The sequence below is a fragment of the Crocodylus porosus genome, unplaced genomic scaffold (genome assembly GCF_001723895.1).
Source record: "Crocodylus porosus isolate Cpor-Errol unplaced genomic scaffold, CroPor_comp1, whole genome shotgun sequence".
NCBI lineage: Eukaryota > Metazoa > Chordata > Crocodylia > Crocodylidae > Crocodylus > Crocodylus porosus.
Window position 1 is genome coordinate 86618262 of NW_017728886.1, and position 19955 is coordinate 86638216.

Below are 19955 nucleotides of genomic sequence, written 5' to 3' on the forward strand. Positions count from 1 at the left end.
GAGACCTTGGGGGCAGTAGGAAGAGGAAGTGAACACTCAGCCAGAGAGCTGTGCTCTAGCACCCCCTACTTTGGGGGGGGGGCTGCAAAATGGCTGATCTGACTGGAAGCCAGACTCTATTTCCCAGCAGCCCCTGCCCACATGCCTGGGGTCGGTCTCTATGGAGACCCCAGCTGCAGCAGTGCTGTGAAAGCTCAAGGCTGGGGTTTCCATGGGCTGGCAAGGCATGTACCAGAGCAGGACAGGGAGGTGCTCTGGAGCAGCTGGGATCTTGTGATGGAGGTAGCTTGCTCCAGAGCCAGGACAGAGATGTGATCAGTAGCCTGCATGCTCCAGGCAGGGGATCATGGTTCTGCCCCTGTTCCAGACCAGGCTGTCACTGTCGCAAGGAGCTGGGGCAGAGCTGCAGTCTCTTGTCTGCACACCCCTGCCTGAAGTATGCAGACTACAGACAGCGGCTCTGCCCTGGTTCCAGAGCAAGCTGCCCCCATCACAAGATCCCAGCGGCTCCAGAGCAGCCCCCTGCCCTGCTCTGCCACATGCTCTGCCACCATGGCTGGGGCTGGTCTCTATGGCAACCCCAGCCTTGTGCATTCACATGCAACTGGGATCTCTATGGAGACCAGCCCCAGCCGTGAGCAGGGGTGGCTGGGAAACGGAGTCCACTGCTGACCGGATCTGGCCCACAGGCTGGACTTTGCCCATCCCTGCCCTATCTTCTGATCTGAAACACTGCCAGCACGTGGCTGCATTACCTGAATCAAAGGTAAATGTCTGCTCACTTCTGTTTCAATTTAATCTCTTCAGTTTAGATTAACTGGAAAGACTGAATCGATTCAGCCTCAGGCTTTTTGACTGTCTGTACCTAGCCTAAGGCAACTTCACACAGTAGCAACTCTGCCTGAATCTCTCATTACAGAAGTATACAAGTGTCCCAGTTAAAGCCAATGACTTCTAGAGAACAGCAGAAGGAGAAAGGTTTGGCTAAATAAGAAGGATTATATCAAAACACCCAATATTTTAATGAAAGGAACTGAATATCCACACATTTGCACTTATGTACATTTTTGTGAGATATATATATAATTTTAAGCTGTTTACAAATAACATTTAATGCTTCAAATATTACATAATGTTGATATTATATTTCTAGCAGAAATAAATATATTGCACTTAAAAAGAAACTTTTCATTAGATGTTGCTTCATAGTTTATGTTCATAACTTCTTTTTCCATAAAAAGATTTCCCCCAACCCCATACACACAAACACACGCTCAGTACATGATGAATGTGCTCACATAATGCATTTTAAAGAACAAATTAAACACAGCAAACAGCAGAACTGTTAAAGAGGCTACATCCAGTTTTTACCTTCTCTATTTTGTAAAAGAAACCTTTCCTCATATTTCTGAAGGTAAAATAAGAGACTATTTAAAATGTGCTAGAGGTAAAATACAGCAAACTGTATTTTTTGTCCATAAGCTATAATAAGAAATTACTTCAGGGTACTCACTGAAATCATTGCCTAATTTTCTTGTAAAAAGGTAAGGAAGAGAAAATAAAAAATATATCATTTGGTAGACCAGAAATGATAATCATACTCTCAGTCCTGCTAGGAGTTAGTACCAGTGGAAAAAAAAATCCTGCCACAGATAGGGACAGACAGTCAGAGAAATCAAATCTCACAAAAACAAACCAAGAGAAAAACACGTTCTTGTGGTGAAAAACAATGTTACTCTCACTCCTGCACAGAGGATCAATGTAAGAGCTATTTCCGGAGCAGCTCCCCAAATAATAAGACTTGCATGGCACATGGGCCTTCCTGCCATCTCTGCATACAGGTGAACTTCATCAGTCTGTGTTGGATGCTTCTTAAAGTATATTTAAATATAATTTTCATTAATGCTCTATTAATACATACACATAGAGAAGTCTCAGAGGGCCTAATCACACCATCAATTCATCATTTAGCACATGCTGAGTACTGCAAGCTTTTTTTTTTTTCCTCCCATCAACATGCTCTGCCACCTGGCCAAAGAATACACTATTTGCTTTGTCTGCCAGACTCTCCTAAAATGCTTGGCACCTGTCAGTTCTCATTATTTTCAAAGCTGTAAAGGTGCACATTTGCTAGGAAACTTTGTAAATGTTTCTCAGCACTGATGCTGCTCCATGAGTGCAACCAATCATGGAGCTCAGAAAACTGGTGCAGGCATTTTTGACTCACAAAGGAGGATGGCATAAGGACAGCCTGCAGCTGCCTCCACTAGAGCCCACTCCGAGGCAAAGCTGCATCAATGCTGAAAAATAACTACCACCATATCCCAGAGTGGACAAGATCTGCTGTTTTCCATGGACCCAGAAGGAATCATTTGAAAGTGATCTCTCAACCCATTTGTCTGCACTTCTTAAATCAGCTTATGCCCAGTGTAATTCAACCAATGAGTCTGAATTTGTATACTTGGCAGTCCCCTCCCAGCAGGCAGCCGACCAGATGGGAAAGTTCTGTGAAGTGAATGGCCAGATTTAAAATGTATTTGATGTTTAACATCTTTCAGATTCCAGAAATAAAAAAGACAAGCCAGATCAATGCATCTGAACAGTTGTTTTAGTCTTTGTGATGCCTTTGTTAAATACAAGACCTGAAGCTTATTACACTTTGAACCAGGCAGTTCAAAAATAGAAGGATAATCTTATCATTCTCTTAGAAAAGCAAATTCAGGCATGTTAACCCAACCCTTCTGAAAAGAACACAGGGCCCATTCTGCTCAGCCAAGAAAGCTCACTCAGGTAAGGCGCTGTCTGTGCGAGAAAAAACATGTGAAATAGTTTGCAAATATGAGTATGAATATTGCCGAGCATCCCTGAGCCATCTACCAGCAGCAGCTATTTGCCTGAAAGTGATGGTATTGTGACATGATCAATACAGACACCCTGGGAAGAATGTACTGAGTTCGTATCAAAACAACAACTGTTGTTTTTAAACAAAGATATCCTAGTATCCAAGTATTTAATATTTGGCTTACATGTTTAAGGATTTTGCCTGCAACAAATACTTTAAAGCAGATTGAAAACTGCCTCCTCTATGTAGTTCCTTCACTGCCAGTATCACTAACGGTAGCTAGCTGGATACCATCAGTAAGATTGCTAGGTGCAGTTCTGTCTCCATTAAGGTCAAGGAGAATTTTACCGTTGACTTTAGAGGTGCAGACATATCAGAATGTACATGAGAGGCACGGAGGACAGGGAATCACAGAAATAATGGGACAGACATTCCCCAGTGTCATGAAAACTGCAAGGCAGTTGTTGCCATTCAGTTACATTGCACTCCCTATGGTTTGAAACCATATGAGCTCCACGGGATTGGGCAGTCGTTGATTTTGCAGATCAAGTCAACAGCAGAAAAGAATGGAGCTAAGAAGTGGACATACAGTCTACTTCTGGTAAAGTGCCCACAAACTTTCCATTGAAAAAAAGAGAGATGCATGCTGGTGGAAACTGCCATTTGCCGAGTTGGTGGGATGAGTATGGTGGGGAAGCCAGAAGGAGTTTTCCTACTGTAGGGAAGAACTGGTCATGCAGCAAAATAGAGAGGGCTGACTTTTCAGAGAGCCTAACCTATGGTCTGTGGAAGCAAACTATGGTCTGAGCCTTGTTCCCCACCTTACTGAAAAGACTGCAAACTGTGCCCACTAAAGGGACTATTCCATATGTATAGTGGGTGAAAATTTGCACCCTGCGTGTGTATTTTCCATGGAAGGGGACAGCTAGTGCCAAATGTTTCAGATGTGTATTACTTTCATTTTTGTAATGACTTGCTTTTCATTGAAAATTTTAGCCATTTGCAACAAAAAAAATCCAGGTTTTCTCCTACTAATATACAGTAGTTGTACCTTCATGAGAAACACGAAAGTTTCTCTGAAACATTTTCATGCCCTGTAACCATCACAGGGGAAATTTTAAATGGAGAATAGCATGACAAGATATAGAAAAGAGCCAATGAGATCATATGATTTATTTCTAAGGCTCTGCTTAATAAGTCTTTGCAAGTCACTCTGAAAGAATAGTTTCCAAATACAAAGACTAGTTCAGCTCATCTCTTCCACCCTTCATAAGACAACTGAAAGTGGTTTACTTACTTCAGCATTTTCTAGCATATAGAAAAAAACAGTTTTAAAGCTGCTACGCTGAATTCTAATCAGACTTATACCCCATGCAATGCTAGATAAATCAATGATATTGCATAAGAAATACTGGTATATTAGCTTGGTAAATACTACACCTACCAGTTTATACAGTTGGAAGAAAAGCAAAAGAGTACCATTCTTCTTCCAAATCTGCACTGAATATCTCAGTAAGACAATTTTTGTTGCGTTTGGAGGGTGGCCTGGAGCCTTTTCACCACACCTCTGATCTGTAGCTGTTCAGTTTATCTAAGACTGGAGTTCATAGCAAAATGGGTCTTTTACCACATATAACTTCAGCCAAAATGGACACGCACGTGCAAAATCCTAGTAAATAGGTAAGTCAGGCCAAATTCTGTGCTTACTTACAGCCTATCAAAGTTGACAAAGCATTTGGACTGTTACCTGAATTTGTGACATTCCCTAATCCAAAAATTATGAGTGGATGATGAAGTTCACCAGTAAAAAAAAAACAACTTACTAGTTGCCTTAAACAATTTTACACCCATCCTTGCAGCATGCTGTACAGTGCATAGGTAGAAGTTGAGGTAATGCTGAAGCAATGGCATCCATTCATTCTATGGCAAAATCATCCAGATTTTAAAAGTAGTCAGTATGCTTAGGGCTTATTAATACACTTCTTATCTGCGGGAACAGATTTTTCAGCTCGATCAGAACACAATGTAACAGAGACTGGGGAAAGCATAAAAAGGTCTTACTGTGAGCATCAGGCATGACTACCCTTCCTCCATTTGAGAAGAAACATGCTTGACCCACTTACTCTCATTCCCCATACTGAAAATATATGAGGTAGGCACCAGTAAAGTGGTGCTAGGTATTGCACCAAGAAGCATGACTGAGCCTTAGAGCAGTACTGATCATTCCCTGGGCATGCACCAGGCAGTGGCAGCATTACATTTTGTTGGCATATCTCATGTGTGGAGTGAGACAAGCGGGAAAACTTTTTATGGCAGCACTTGCTAGCACGGTCAGAGACAGTGTGGACGTAGCCTTATTGGTAGGGGTGCATACGGCAAGTGAATGGGATACAGGTAAAAGAGAGATGGGTGACTTGTCTTTCACTTCACTGAAACATGGCACATGCTGAAGTCCCTACTGTATCATATTATAACACTTACAGGGTTGGCATATAAGCGAACAGTGCTTTTATGGAAGGTATGCCATTCAAAGCCTATTTTCCATCATCCTAAGATTTGTGATACACTATTGCAAAGCCTCTTTTTATCAGTTGGTTATATAACTGAGGTCATTAGACATGTACGTCTTGTGCAGACATACAAGAACTGTATGCTGATTGAGCTGCCTGGACCATTGCCTTTCCATGAGAACAGTTGCTTCCTTGCATATGGAGAATTTCACCCTTGTGCACTTAGCCAGTATGAGGCCAGGCATGTCTTAAGACTTTATGGCTCATAGGTCTCATGCTGCCTCTTTGTACCAGGGTAAATTTTGCCCATAATGCTAATTATGGTTCTTACATCAGATAATGACTAGCAACTCCAGTTTAAAGCCAAAATGCTACCAATGGCTTACCCAAAAATGCTTAATTAGAAATCCACACAATATCCATCCTCATGAAGAAATAGCATGTGCCAAATTCTCTGTGTTGATATATGTCTCAGGCAACTCTACTAACCATATAGAGACATAAACAAGCAAAAAAAAATTGGCCTTGACCTACAAAAGCAGCATATCTAGTAACAGCATCTGTGACCCAACCCATGAAAATCAAGGGAGCTGGTGAATTGTGATGTGTCGATCATACTCAAGTACTAACATTTGGAAGCTGGGCAGGCAGATCTATATGTTAAAAGAATAGGGTCAAATTTTGTTTTCTCCTTACAAGTGCACAGTTGGACACAAGGATCCTTTGCAATCAATTGCAGATAAATGTTTTAGTTTAAAAGTTGGAGATTTTTGGTTTTCAGATTGAAGCTCAAAAACAGTATTTGCCTCCATCACTCTTGAGAGATGGTTAATTGGCCCCTTCTGAGATATGAGAAGTTCATTTTTAGACTGAAAGCAAAGAATACAATATCTCTGCGGCAATTCTGTAATGCAGTCTTCTTTTCTGACCTGATACAACCCTGTGGACTAAATGAAAATGAAAGGATGAATTCAACTGAATTACATTTGGTTGTTTTTTCCCCCATGAAAATATCAATTAATAATTAATTGTTAACTATTAAATACTGTTCTTAATAAAGATAAGCAAATGTGGGGGGGGGGGGGTTAATAAAAAAGGACAATGGCTTTCTCCCGCCCCTGTCCATTTTCCAGCAAACTGATGCTGAGATAGCCTAAACATGCTCAAAGCTGTAGCAATAAATCTGGGGGGTGGTTGGCTCGTATTATTCAGTAGAGATGGAGTTCAGTAAGAGTATTGCCTCTTTCAGAATCCTTTTAGCACGTGAAAAAAAACCTATACACAATTAATTTGTACACTGTTGCATAATGCAACCTCTTTCCACTACTATGATGCACCTTTGGATCAACCTGTACTTGATTAAAAATCTTGCACACTTTGGAATCCATTTGGCTGTATTAGACACATGGTTCTTTGAGCAACTCCAAGCTGTGTTCTCTTCCAGTGATCCTTCAATGGAGGAATCTATATCCATCATGCATTATGTTAGCTGGTTTTTTATGAGTTCAACTCTCTTCTTCCATAGACCTTTCAGGAAGGTCCCTTGTATTTTCATACCAAATTTGCACGCTGAAAATCTTGATTTCTCTTGTCTTATGTCAGTCATACAAATGGTGTCATTACTGCAGAGGAGTGACGCAGTCCCTGAATAGCTGCATAAGGCCCCTGCTGAAAATAATGGTGGTATCTGGGCATGTGGAATGAGGGAAACGTTGGGCCACTACCTTGCATTGAGCTGGCAATGGCAGATGGGGTAAGGGGCATTCCTAGGCGGCTGTATGGAGGCAAAGATCCTTGAATTGGATGAGGAATGGGAGTAGCTATAGATGCAGTGCTGGTACCAAGGGCGGTCAAGGACTGCGGGTGCTGAAATCCAGGAAAACTGGTTGATGATGATACCCAAGAGCTGAGAGATAAGTTATCAGATGTGGTAAAAGCTGATCCTGTGAACAAGGAGAAAAATAAATGATTGATGCTTGCATAGTAGTATATAAAGCAATTAGAACAGCAAAAAGAAAAAAGGAATCTTATAGAGCAATACAGTTTTTAAAGATGAGCTATGAGTGCAAATCAGTATTTTCCCCAAAGATTTCTCTCTCTTTCCCTCTCTAACTTCTTTTTATGTTTTTATTCACCAAAGGTCCCACTTTACCTGTACATAATATGGATAAAACCTCTCTCTAAACAAGGCTTCATTTTAAGAAACTGGTTGTGGTTGCCTGGACAGTAGAATCAGCCTTGCAGATTGGTTTTCCATGGCATTCCACAGAATCTACCACTTTACACAACATTAGGTTCTACTGATTTTTCAGTCTGTGAATAGATCTATACATTCTATCTACTGTTAATGCTGGTCCCAAAAAGTTAAACATCTGATTACTCAGATTCAAGTTTCATTTCATTTCATCACCGAACTGAGGAGATATACATTTTTTCATATCTGGCCAGTTGAGCTGGTTGAAATTTTGAGGAATTAAAAACAGGGTCATTTCAAAGCGCTTCTGTTATTTCGTTATTACTTGCAGAGTTCTAGAGGTTAGCTAGTAACCATGACCGATAAGATCTATAGAATTGCCTTAACACTGAAATCTGCCACAATATCTTGAAATATTGGAAGCACTTCTATTAAAAATTTGTGCTCAACAGAGGAATGCTCTATTTTCATATGTAATTATTTTTATCTTGTAAACTTTCAAAAAATTACTAGTTCCAGAAACGTTGGACCACACAGAATTTCTTTTAAATGAAATGTCTTTTTTTCTCAGCATTTCCAAACTAAAAAGGAGGAAGCTAATTTCTTTAAATTGCAAATGAAAATATATTTGGTTTTGTCAGCAATCAGACAGTCACTTTCAAAGAGTCTAATGCAGATGTTATAGATTGTTCTACTTGGTATTTAGTTTAGCCTTGTCTAGCATTTCTCCCAACTATATAGTTGATCCGATAACAGGTTTTACCAAACAAATCCTGTTTCTCACAAAGGCTAGATTCAGTTAGTATTATTTATATATACAACTGGTTATCGTTATCTGCCTGGGTTTGCACATAAGTAAATACTATAAAAATTCCACTAATGTCTTTTTTTATTTAAAGAACTCAAAATGTTGTTCATATCCCTTTTGCATTTGCATGCCTATTTGAATCCTAATTTCATTAAAATCAACAGCAAATTCCTGTTGACTTCCAGTGGGGGGTCACAATTTCTTCCCTACAGGGATATTTTAGGAAATAAATTTTCTGGAAAACACGTTTGACAAAGCAAAAAGTTAAGCCAAAATTGCAAAGTCGTCTTTGGGGAAAAAGAAATATTTCCATTGCAATTATCAGTACTAGCTTTAGAATCTGACATTAAGAGATGATCAGATAATCAGAGAAGATAAATAATATGAAGATATTTATCTGTCAAGGAAAAACAGTTTGCCTGTCAGATACTGACTTCCAAACAAGCTATTTGAAAACAAACTGTAGACACACAATGATCTGCAGTTTCAAATAATAAATATTTGTTAGAAAACACCATCTGCTCCTGGGAAAACCATTAAAACAGAAAAAATAAACAAATGCATTGGTTGAGTTATTCCATGATGAACGCTTCACCTGCTCAACCAGAGAGAAAGAGTGAGATGTGGAGTAATGGAGTTACACCAGCTGAGGGTATGGCCTAGCAATCCTGGAAAATGGAGTATTATATTTAGATCATGTATTAGCAAACTCTGCTGGGCAATCTTCAGTTAAAAATGAGCATTTCCTGCCCCTCCCCCCCCCCCACACACAGAGGGCTTGGAAATGGGAACAGTGCTCTTATCAACCCTATATGAAGTCAGAGGACAAGACAAGAGCATTGCCTTTATGAAAGCAGACAGAATTGTTTCACCTCAAGTGGCCACCACGTACTAAGCAGTACAAGAAGTCAGCATGCAGAGAAAAATGCAACACAAGTTAATGCCAGTAAGCAATCCCACAGGACTAAGTCAAGGTCTAGGTTCAGTGGCAGAGTGACTGCAGATGCAATTTGTCCAGCAAGAATCCACTTGGAAGGCACCTCAGAATAGCCATTTGTTTAGCAATTGGTAAATCAAGCAAAACTGAGGTGAAAGGCTCAGGCAGGGTTGGGGCTTTAATCCATCAGGTTGTTAAAAATGAAGGCTTAAGAGATAAGGTCAATGTTCCAGTCTGCTCTCACCCTGCCACACTGCTCTCGCCCTGTCACACTGCTCAGACAATTCAAAGTAGCCATAAGCGGGCTGGAGGTGGACAGCGAGAAGCTTACTATGAGTAAGGGAACTCGCTGCTGGCCTAAAGGTGGTGGAGACCTTTTGTACCAGTTATTACTGCACTTACTGTCAGTATAGGACCTTGCCAGAGATGAAGAAGGGACACAGTGGAGTAGACTTATACACCTCTGGTGTATGCCATGGGCTTTACATCAGTGGCATAAGGGGGAGCAACTCCACAGGGTCAGACAGCAGTGGTTGGCACAGGCACAGTCTGGCTACATGGGGAGTTTAGCCCTTAGTTTTGTCACTTCAAGATCGTTTTCCTACCTCTGCTTTGTGTTGCCTGGCTCTCATCTCCCAGATCATCTTCTCCATAGGTTCTAATAGGGGAGCGTGCATAAGAATGTTTCTGAATAAGGCTCTCCACACTTTCTCTGTGGAAGAAAACAATATAGGATGTCAGTAGGCTCCTCACCTGCATCAGAATGTAAGCCATAGAATAATTCTCTACTAAAACTAAATCTAATGTGACTGGTATGAAGAGATGAATTGAGCCTAGACACTAGACTGAGAATATAATTCATTAGGAAAAAAATCTCTTTGACAAATTTTGCCACTCTATTGCCTATGAAATGTCCAGACGGCCACAATCTTCTCATCTATATTTGTTATTCATATTTATTTAACAAAAAAGTTTAGCATATTTCAGTTATATTGTGGCCTGTTAAAAATACCACACTCATTGTTGCCCAGATGCAATGTTGCTTTTTCTCCTTGAATGAATGGCAACACATTCATAGCCAAATTTCCAGTGTGAAACCTATCAGTTCTTGTAGACAATGAATATAAAACTGGCATTCAACAAAAACTGAAAGTGCAACTTCAAACTGGTGAACACTTGTGCTGGGAAAGCCCCATCTTGGTCAGTAGCGATGATCAGAATCTATTTCCCTGGGGACAAGCGTCCACACTGCAAATACTGTTCTATCAACTGGCAATTCCCCATTTTTTCAGAGACCGTTTTCAAGATCAGGGAGAAGTGTACAAAAAGAAACCTCAAGGGTACTCCCTTCCTGTTAAGATTTACGCACACTAGTAACATAGCATGGAACAGTTGCAGTGTTCTTTGTCTTGCAGTAACTATTCTGTGGATTTAAAGACATTGGATAGGCCTAGACTTTCAAAGAGGCAGAGGCACAACCTATTTCCCGTGTAGTAAATTGGCCTTGTTATGTGGTAAAAAAGGAACAAATGCATAACACACATCTCTACCACACAGTGGGTGCATCTACACATGCCCCTATGGCACCATTAAGGCGCCATCATTTAGTACCTCCAATACCTCCAATGACCTCCTAAAGGAAGTACTAAATGACAGCATAGTAGCAGTCATCACTGCACCATGCCAGTAGTGCATGGTTATTTTGAGCCGCCGTGTGGCCGTAGCGACGCACTATAGTGAGGGAGTGTGTCGCTACAATGATGTAGCTGCGGCATCACGGTTTGTGCCTGCCAATGCTATGTCGCTGTAGTGCGTTGCTACGGCAATGTGGCATCTCGTGTAGACGTGCCCAGTAATTCACTCAAATCTAGAGTAAAGGCACCGGTCAGGAAATAAGAGCAGTAACTTTACTATGCAGGAAAATGATCATGTGGAATGTGCCCTGTACCACTCCCCTAGTCAATTCATCCTGGTCTAGCTACTTGTTTAACACAAACTAGTTCTCTTGCCAGTTTGTGGCCACACACCTTAAGAGAACCTATTCTGAGCAGTCTGCTAGTCCAGTTTGTGTCACCTCTTTACTAAAGAGCAAATTTATTATGGGGTAAAATTAAGGGTGAATTATTTTAGAGTAACTGTAATCTGACACTTAACCAAGTACTAAATTCACATGAACAACTTCAGAAGAAAGTGCTGTCTACCTGATAGGTAATGTCAATTAATGAAGATGACCAAAATAATCCCTGGTATATTTCCATTTAAATCAAGGGTATTATACCAAGGATGCCTCCAACCTAACTCATTCCCAAAGGGGTTTTATGTTCCTGTTCTCAGTTAAGAAATCTAGTTAACTGCAGCTGTTTACACTTTCCATTTGGTGCAAGCTTCTTTAGAATTTACCATTTGGTAATTAATAGCTACTAAATGTATTTTACCATGCCAATGTGGCTATTGCAAAAATTCCAAGAAAAAACATTTTCCAATAGCACAGTAAATCACAATACCACATGTTTTCCTTTCTTACAAAAAGGCCATTATAGTAATTTTGTCCTTGGTCTATCGCTGGTATCATTACTTATGCTAGTCTCCTAGAAAAAAAAAAAGTGGATCTTATCAAAGTGATTTACTTGTGTCAGGATTGGAAGTGGACTGAAAGCAATGGCAGTTCCTACATAAAGGATGATATAATTGAATTATTGCCTTTTAAGTGATTGAAACCAGTGGTCATATCAGGGCTATCTTGAAGAAGATTTTACAAAGAAAAAGACAGATGGCATTGTTTACATTATGTATTTAATACCTCTTTTCCATTTTCAAGAAGAATGGGAAATGCAAAGATGTTTTACTTAAAAAGAGAGGGGGAGGGAGAGAGAAAGTACATCAGGCCAGCCTAAAAGACTAGGATAATGAAGTAAAATAGTCTTGGCTAAGTGGTTTAGATGCCAACCTGTAATAACTTTCACATTTGAAGGCCATATACTCTGTAACTGGCTTTAAAAGCTCTAGAAAAAAAATAAATCACTTTCAGGTGATAGTCTCCATTGTCTCTATTGACTTTATTACTAGTAAATGTCCATTTGAAATGATACATTCTGATATACAGAATAATATTTTGATGCAACAGAAACAATGCAGGGTCTAGACCAGTGAGCCAAACTAGTCAGGTTCACTGGAGGTATTTTACCAGCTTCATTGGAGGTATATTTGGGAACTATTTGCCCCAGTAAATTTACCTTTAACTTACCAATGGGAATTTAAAGTTAAATCAAATGCCTATAATATTTGCAGGCTAAATTCTTTCCAGATGGGTCCCTTTGCTATACAGAAAACTCTATTGTGCTCTTTGGTTGTCATCTTTTAAAGGGAAAAGAGATGACTTTTGAGTGAACCCTGAATTTGAGAAGTTTAAAAGTAGGGCAAGATATGGTAAAATTATTTATTTTTAATTTTGCAGACATTATGCCAAAGATTTAAAAAGTGACATTATGCCAAAGATTTAAAAAGTGCTGACTGATTGTCAGCAGAAAAAGTATATTCAAGTAGAGACAAAAACAGAATGGGAAACTGAGGTCAGAAAAAGCAGCTTGTCACATAAATATGTTAACTGTGAGCTACAACCTTGCAATGAGCAGCTAAGGGTTAAAATGCAAAACTTTACATAAATTATTTGAGCTTAACCATGCTTCTGGTTTGTGGTATTATCCCAAATTTAATTTTTTTAAGAGGCCTGGATTATGAGTCACATCATATGTCTGTACAAGGGAGTTAGATGGCAAGTCCCACATCTACTTATGACCTTAGGCACCTGGACCACATTGCAGAATCCCTGACCCTGAGTTAGGAACCTTATTTAATGCCTGGAGAGAGTGGCATGTCTTGAAAGGGATTCACAAGAAGCAAACCTAAAGAAAACACTGGGCATCTTAAACTCTACCCTTCTTTTGGGCTTCGGTGCTCTACCAAGAGCTGAAACAGATGCCACCAGCAGTATCGGTGATGGGTGGTGCTGGCCAGTAGCAAATGGGGACTGCCCACAGACACCACTGGCGGTATCAGCAGTGAGGGGGAGGGGCCCCAGAGGCAACTGCCCACAGGCACTACCAGCAGCATCAGCGGCACTGTTTGTGGGGGGTGCACTGCCAATCTCAGGGGGTGCACATGCACCCACATGTACCCACTATGCGTTGCCAATGCCCCTGAGGGTAGGCACCCATAACCCTTTTGTTCAGAAATTAAACTGGGGTCACTCTTCCAAATCATGGCTGCCAAGGCAGTGAGAGTGCTCCTAGTCCCCTTTAATTCACTGCATAAGTGGTTAGAGCACTTATCCAGGACATGGACATATGTGTTTAAATCTTTCCTGTGCTGGGGGGATACACATCTATATTTCCCACTTCCCAACCATGTCACAAACATCAGGCCAGAAACTATTTAGGGTGTGGAGCTCACAATCCCTCCTGTTCAAGCTGTTTCGCTTTGCAGAAAAGGCTGACAGATCGAAGTCCCACATCCTATCCAATTACTATATAAAAAAGAGATTGGCAGGGCACTTCCCCCTCTGGCCATGTTCAAAAGGAAAATGGCACAGTTGCCGCTGCATTTTGTCAAGCACCCAATGCAATAAGCATGCTCTGAGAACATCAAATCAGATTGAGCTCCTCAGCTGAGGGAGAGGCTGAACACTTAGATTCATAGAAGGGACCTCTGGAAGTTATCTAGTCCAATCTCCTGCTCCAGGTAGGATCATCCCTATCTAAAGCATCTTAAACAAGTATCTGTCTAACATATTCATGACAATTCCAGGAACAGTCATGCACAACTACCAAGCACAATGCCCGAAACACCAAAAACACCCATTAACTTGCCACAGGTGAAACAGGGTGACGAGTGCACTATTGTTTTCCTGCCATTGCAAGGACAGGGAGTAATATATCATATACTCTGTGTAACCTGATGGGGCTCTGGTGTGAAAGAGGCATTCAGTTGCTCAGCCCTGGCACGATGAAAGCAAAATGCCTTCATGTGCTACACTCTGGCACTTGTGCCAGGGGTTGCTGACCCCTGCTCTAGGCTTAGGTGGTCACTGAGGATTTTATGCTCACATTTTTAGATTTAGGCATTTAAATCTTGCCAAAGTCATCTATAGGTGCCTCAATCCTTCTGTGGACCTAGGCTTAAAGCCCTGACACACATTATCTGAATAGTTTTATTAAAAAGTATACATTGTCTAGGATACCTTGAGTGAGGTGCTCCTAGAAGCAGAAAAGGACAAAAAAAAGTGTGCATGTGGGGGGAGAAAATAAATATTCATTTATTTAAAATGTATAAGTTTTATATTTGTGTATCTAAAAGTTCTTAAGCAAATGAAAGTAATTTATAACTAAATTGATCATGTCACAACATTGTTCAAAAGATTTATGGACATAATTTTATAAATTACTGAAAGATAAATCAATATTTGGCCATATTATGATTCTGTTCAATAAAAAATACTTAATAAATGAAAACTGTAAACAGAATCAGATTTTTGGTGTTTTTAAAGGCTTTCCATTAATTTTGTTCAGAGGTAATCTACATCAAGATGGACATCTTGTCAAAAATGAAGTAATTTCAGTTTAAGCCAAGAAAAACTTTTTGTCCCCTGGGATTGGACAGTCATTACCTAATACTTGACTTACTGATTTTTGTTTTATAGAATATACTAGATCTCTCAAATGCCTTCAATTAGCAGCAAATGTATGTTACTGAATAGTGGGAAGTTTAAAGTAGTCAGCAAGGTAAAGTAAAGGTGTATCTTCCTGTCAGATTCATTTGAAGATTTTCCTAGTATTTTTTTCAACCATCTGGATTTCACTTGTAATTTATGGTTATGTTATAAATATCCACAAAATGAAAAGTGTGCATTAATATAATAAAATATCAAGCTGTGCGAACAATAGATGTGTAGACTAATAACAGGCAACGGGTTAGAGAACAGGAAATTGAGATCTGAAACTGCCTGAACAGGGAGGAAGGAACTGTGCGCTAAATAGAAAGGAGGAAATGTACTTTTATGGAAAAGGAGGAGATATGGGTAGTAATGGTGGAAGCAGGAGAAACAAGGAGAGGTAATATATGGAAAAATAACTTGTGATGAGCTTGTGATGATCAGCACATTTTAAGCCCAGCCCTGAAAATCAACTTTTGTTTATGTTGGAAAAAAATATTCCCTGCTCCATGCAAATAAGGACTAAGAATCCAAGGAAGTGGACAGCATTTCAGTGATGTGTGGGGTGGCCCCTGCATGCTGCACACTGAAGGATAAAGGTATCTCATTATCCTGAGGCTCATTATCATAGCAATGGATCATGGAGAATATTTTCTCTCTCAGGGAGGCAGATGATCATTCAGAACTGCAGCATTTTACATCAAACTATGGCAGAGCATAGGTGCTCCATCCATTACCATCCCTCCTACTAATGTATTATCCTATCTATGGGTTGGATGGCTCAGTCTCATCTCCTATGGTAACTCTTTCTAAAGCCAAGCTCTTTTGATTAAGACTGCTTTGCCACCCACTAACACGTGATTCATCTTGGGCTTTGTGGGATGCACCACCGGGGAAGAGTGGAGCTGTCTCCTGAATAGACAGGAAGTGACTGATGTAGCTGAGACAGAATCCATTAATATCTTGAAAGCCTTGAATTGGCACAAGAAGTGACAGGGTCTTCAGAAAACCCAGAGCACTTTTTTGATGTGTTCTTAGTGGCTCAGGAGCATGGCATCTCTTGCAGGAATTGGAAGGTCTGTTTCTTTTGCTTTCAACCTCAAATTTGGGAAATTCACTTTGGAGGTGATAAGTGCACAGATTACTATGACCAGATGCTCAGTCAAGATGAAAGGACAGTGCTTCCTGGCTTCCAGATGAAAGGAGGGCTTTTTCATCAAATCTTTTAATTTCTTATTTTGACTTAATGATGCCCTCACTACAGTCTGCCAGTTACCTGGTCCCTGACCCTGCACTACATGGCAAATCCTGTCTCCTGAAGTCAACAGAGAGATATCTATGCACAATAAACCATAGCAACTAAGTTCAGTGTATTCTTGCATACACTTCAAATTGAGCCTTTCCCTGCATTTTTCGTTGATGCTAGATAGAGTACAAACGGCCTGTAGACAGTTCTTCACTTTTTGATGGAGCAGAGGTGATGCAATATATTTCATATCAGCTCCAGAAAAAAGAAAAGCTAATCCGTAACTGGAGCCACAGGTAGGTGCCAGGTTCAGTTAGTGCCCATCTTAGACACGTACAAAGGTGATGAAGACTTATGTTCTGCTCATCCACTTGCACGCCTGACTAAAGTCACCATGCAAAGAGAAATTTCACTATGTACCACACATTTTCCTGCAGGTGGTTGCTTGAAGGAACATTTTAGACCTCTAACTCCTTAAATGGCTTGTCTCAGAACAGCTGAAGTGGCCACAGATGTACAACAATAGTTATGATACATGAAAAGGGCTAGAGAACAGGTATATAATGGCCACAATGACTAACACATCATTCCCCCCTCAGTTATCAGAAACTCCCTTGCTATATCTAACTGAGAGATAAGCCAAACACTAAGAAACTCATCATAATCCACTCCCCAGGCCTAATTGTCTCTTAAAGAAAATGAAATGTTAAAAAAAAAAGATTAATAGGAGGAATATAATAAAACTGACAACTCTGTTTTGCTTGGCCGTACAACTCAACACAAAGGAAAATACTGAACAGGATGTAGAGTGTATGAATTATCAGTTTACAGCTTGAATGACTTCTTTAGTTCTGGATTTCAAAGGTTTCCTTTCTCATAGCTGCCAGTTAGTACGTTTGGAAGAAAGCCCAGATAACAGGAGACATCAGAAGTGAGGTGAGGTGAAGACAGATGAAATAAATGGGCTGAGAAGGCACAAAAATAAACTAGTCAGAAGTCTCACTGTAGTAGATTTTTTAAAGGGAAAAGATGAGTAATTTGTCCAAGACCCAAGTGCTAAAAGGAGTCTTAAAAAAACTGAAGAACAAATGCCCTTACAGAACAGCCTCAGGGAGAAGTTAACATTTAAAACTCATTTGAGACTTGTTCAGAAATCACCCCATCTTGATAGTGTTGAAGATTTTGATGTACACATGTACGTACACACACTAATTAATATGGTACATACAGTCATTCAAACAACCTGGACTGGCATACTGCTATTACATATTGGCTTTAGGAGTGTCACTCAGCTTTCACTTATTCCCATCAGGTCAAATCATCAGCTGGTGCAAATTGGCATACTTCCATTATCTTCATTAGCACTTGTCAATTCACACTAGCTAGGGATCTGGCCCATCAAATTAAATAGAGTTGTATAAGCTCAAGTAGAAATGGAATTTGCCTTACTATGTAATACACAGCCAAAAGAAAAAAAACCCCTTAAGATATCATAACTAGTATACTAGCATTTGCATATGCAATACAGAAAAAGCAAATGCTGGCAGCTTACAAAAAGATAAAATAAAACCAATAAAATATTATTTGTTCTTGGAAAAATATGAGTTTAGAAAAACAGTGGGAGAAAGACTAACTGCATCTCAGAAGTGACATTTCCTGGAATGATGGTATCACAGCACACCATCCCAATCAATATTTTAAAGAAGAAAAACAATTAGTTTTGCGCCATTAGGTAAAGTAGCCTAAGTGAGGCTGCTCTTTGAGAAGAACAATAGAAAATATGAAAATGAAGAATGAGTTTATTAAATACCGTGCTTCTGCCTCCCCTGTCCCAAGAAATTAAAACTGGGGAAAAGCAGCAAATGATGTAGACGAAAAGCACTGAGTTTATATTTCTTTTTCCTGATTTTCCAGAAATCAAGCACATACAAAAGTACACAAAAGGTACTGCTATTTCTCTTCTTCATTTTCTCTTAACAATGCATAGGACCAAACCCATCTCTAGCATACCTTCCACTGGGCCAGACTGAATCCTATGGCAGTACAAAGTTGTCTCTGAGGGTCAGGAAAATGGTGTGAGGTCACAAGAGAATAATGTGAAAGTGGCTGACTTCCTCCCCTTATGAGGGGCAAGGGAAATCCACATGAAACAATTCCTCTGTAGTGGAATGTTTGGGCCTGATTTTACGCTGTCCTGCCCCTGACATACATATTTGCACCAATGCCAAATGAGTAGAAAAATGAGTGAACAGGATCCAATCCAAATGGTAGCATTTACACCTGCTTTACATGAAGGGTAGGCCACAATAGATCAGGTCCAACAGCAGAAGTACCTGAAATCCAGGTGTTTAAAATCCTGGGCAATGGAACGTTTCCAAGTTGGCAGCTGAAAAACTGAAGGAAGGATGAAGGGTTTTTGGCTACCACTGAGGAAGGGCTAGATAGGGAAGTTTGGGAGAAAGGCCTCACCCATTCTCAGGACCCTCTCCACCTCCTGACAAAACCAGCATTTCTAACAGAGCCTCACCCCTCCCAGTTCTTGCAGATTAGGAAGGAGCAGGGAAGTGTGTCCTTTGGACCACAATGCAGAAAAACTAGCATAAGGTGGCACCACCCCTATCACTGGCGACGTGTAGGGGGTGCACAAGGGGGCAATTACACCCCCTCGAAGTGCCAGGCGTGAAACCGGAAATGCCGCCAGAAGAGCACTTCCAGTCAGTGCTGACTCAGCAATCGGCTGCTGTGGGGACTCCCACCCCCCAGTCAGTGATAGGCCGCTGGGAGGTCCCTCCCACCATGTCGGTGATCTGGTGCCACCCCAGACTTGGGAGGCATCAGTTGCCCGTGACCCCCATGTTCACAGCCTCTTGCAAGCCTCCGTTAAATTTTCTGCCAGCTGAATGAGGGTGTGTGTTTTCTGCCCCTTTAGTAGGAGGTGGTGGGAAACTAGAAGAGAAAGGAGGAGAAAGGTTCATGTTTGGGGGCAGTGAACCAGCCAGAATCTTGAATAAATTTAGCTTTCACACCGTATAATTAATTACTAGGTCTAAATGCCACATGGATGGAGTTGTGTTCCTATCTGGGTATCTGAATGTACTGAGCATATGACTTTATACAAAGTATTTCTACATGGGTGTGAAATCCCTCAGAGGAAAATGTCAATTCTGATTACAGTGAAAGCCAGTTTGAAATGCTGTATCTGAATTTCCTATACTTCCTGTGCATGTACTTTCTTCTCTTTCTCAAGGCCTCTGAAAAAGTATATTTTTCTAGGGCATTTATGCACATAGTCTGGGAGTTTGGGGTGGGGAGGCGGGAGGGTTACTTAGAGCATCATGTGCATCAGCATCCCTGCACTGAAAAATGTTGGTGAGTCGCTTTAACTAAAACTCATTTGATGAGCTTCAGTTAGGGTTACCATAGATCCGGGTTATCCCAGACACGTCCTCTTTTTGGATAGCCTGATCTCTATCCGGGTGATTTTTTGAAATCTGAACAAACATCCAGGATTTTTCTCTGCTCTACTGGTGGGAACAGAAGGAGGACAACTGAAGGCTGGGGGCACCATGTGCATCTGCATGTGCACACACATACCCAGCATGCAGCCAGGCAGGGGGGTGAGAGCAGCCTTGGCATCTGGATGCAGGTATGTCAATGGTGGGCAATGGTTAGAGGGCCAGGGCTTGCAGGCTATATGTGTGTGTGGGGGGG

At 40.7% G+C, this 19955-nt stretch overlaps 1 protein-coding gene across 1 annotated transcript in view; it reads right to left on the reverse strand.

The window, feature by feature from the left end:
• Positions 1–2045: 2045 nt before the first annotated feature.
• Positions 2046–19955, reverse strand: part of TBX20 (T-box 20) — a 50110-nt gene continuing 32200 nt past the window's right edge. The window contains exons 7-8 of the mRNA XM_019538540.1: positions 9897–10003; positions 2046–7295 (exon numbers count right to left, since the gene is read on the reverse strand). Of these exons, the coding sequence (XP_019394085.1) occupies positions 6955–7295; positions 9897–10003 (448 nt within the window). The 3' untranslated portion in view covers positions 2046–6954. The remainder of the gene's footprint in view (positions 7296–9896; positions 10004–19955) is intronic.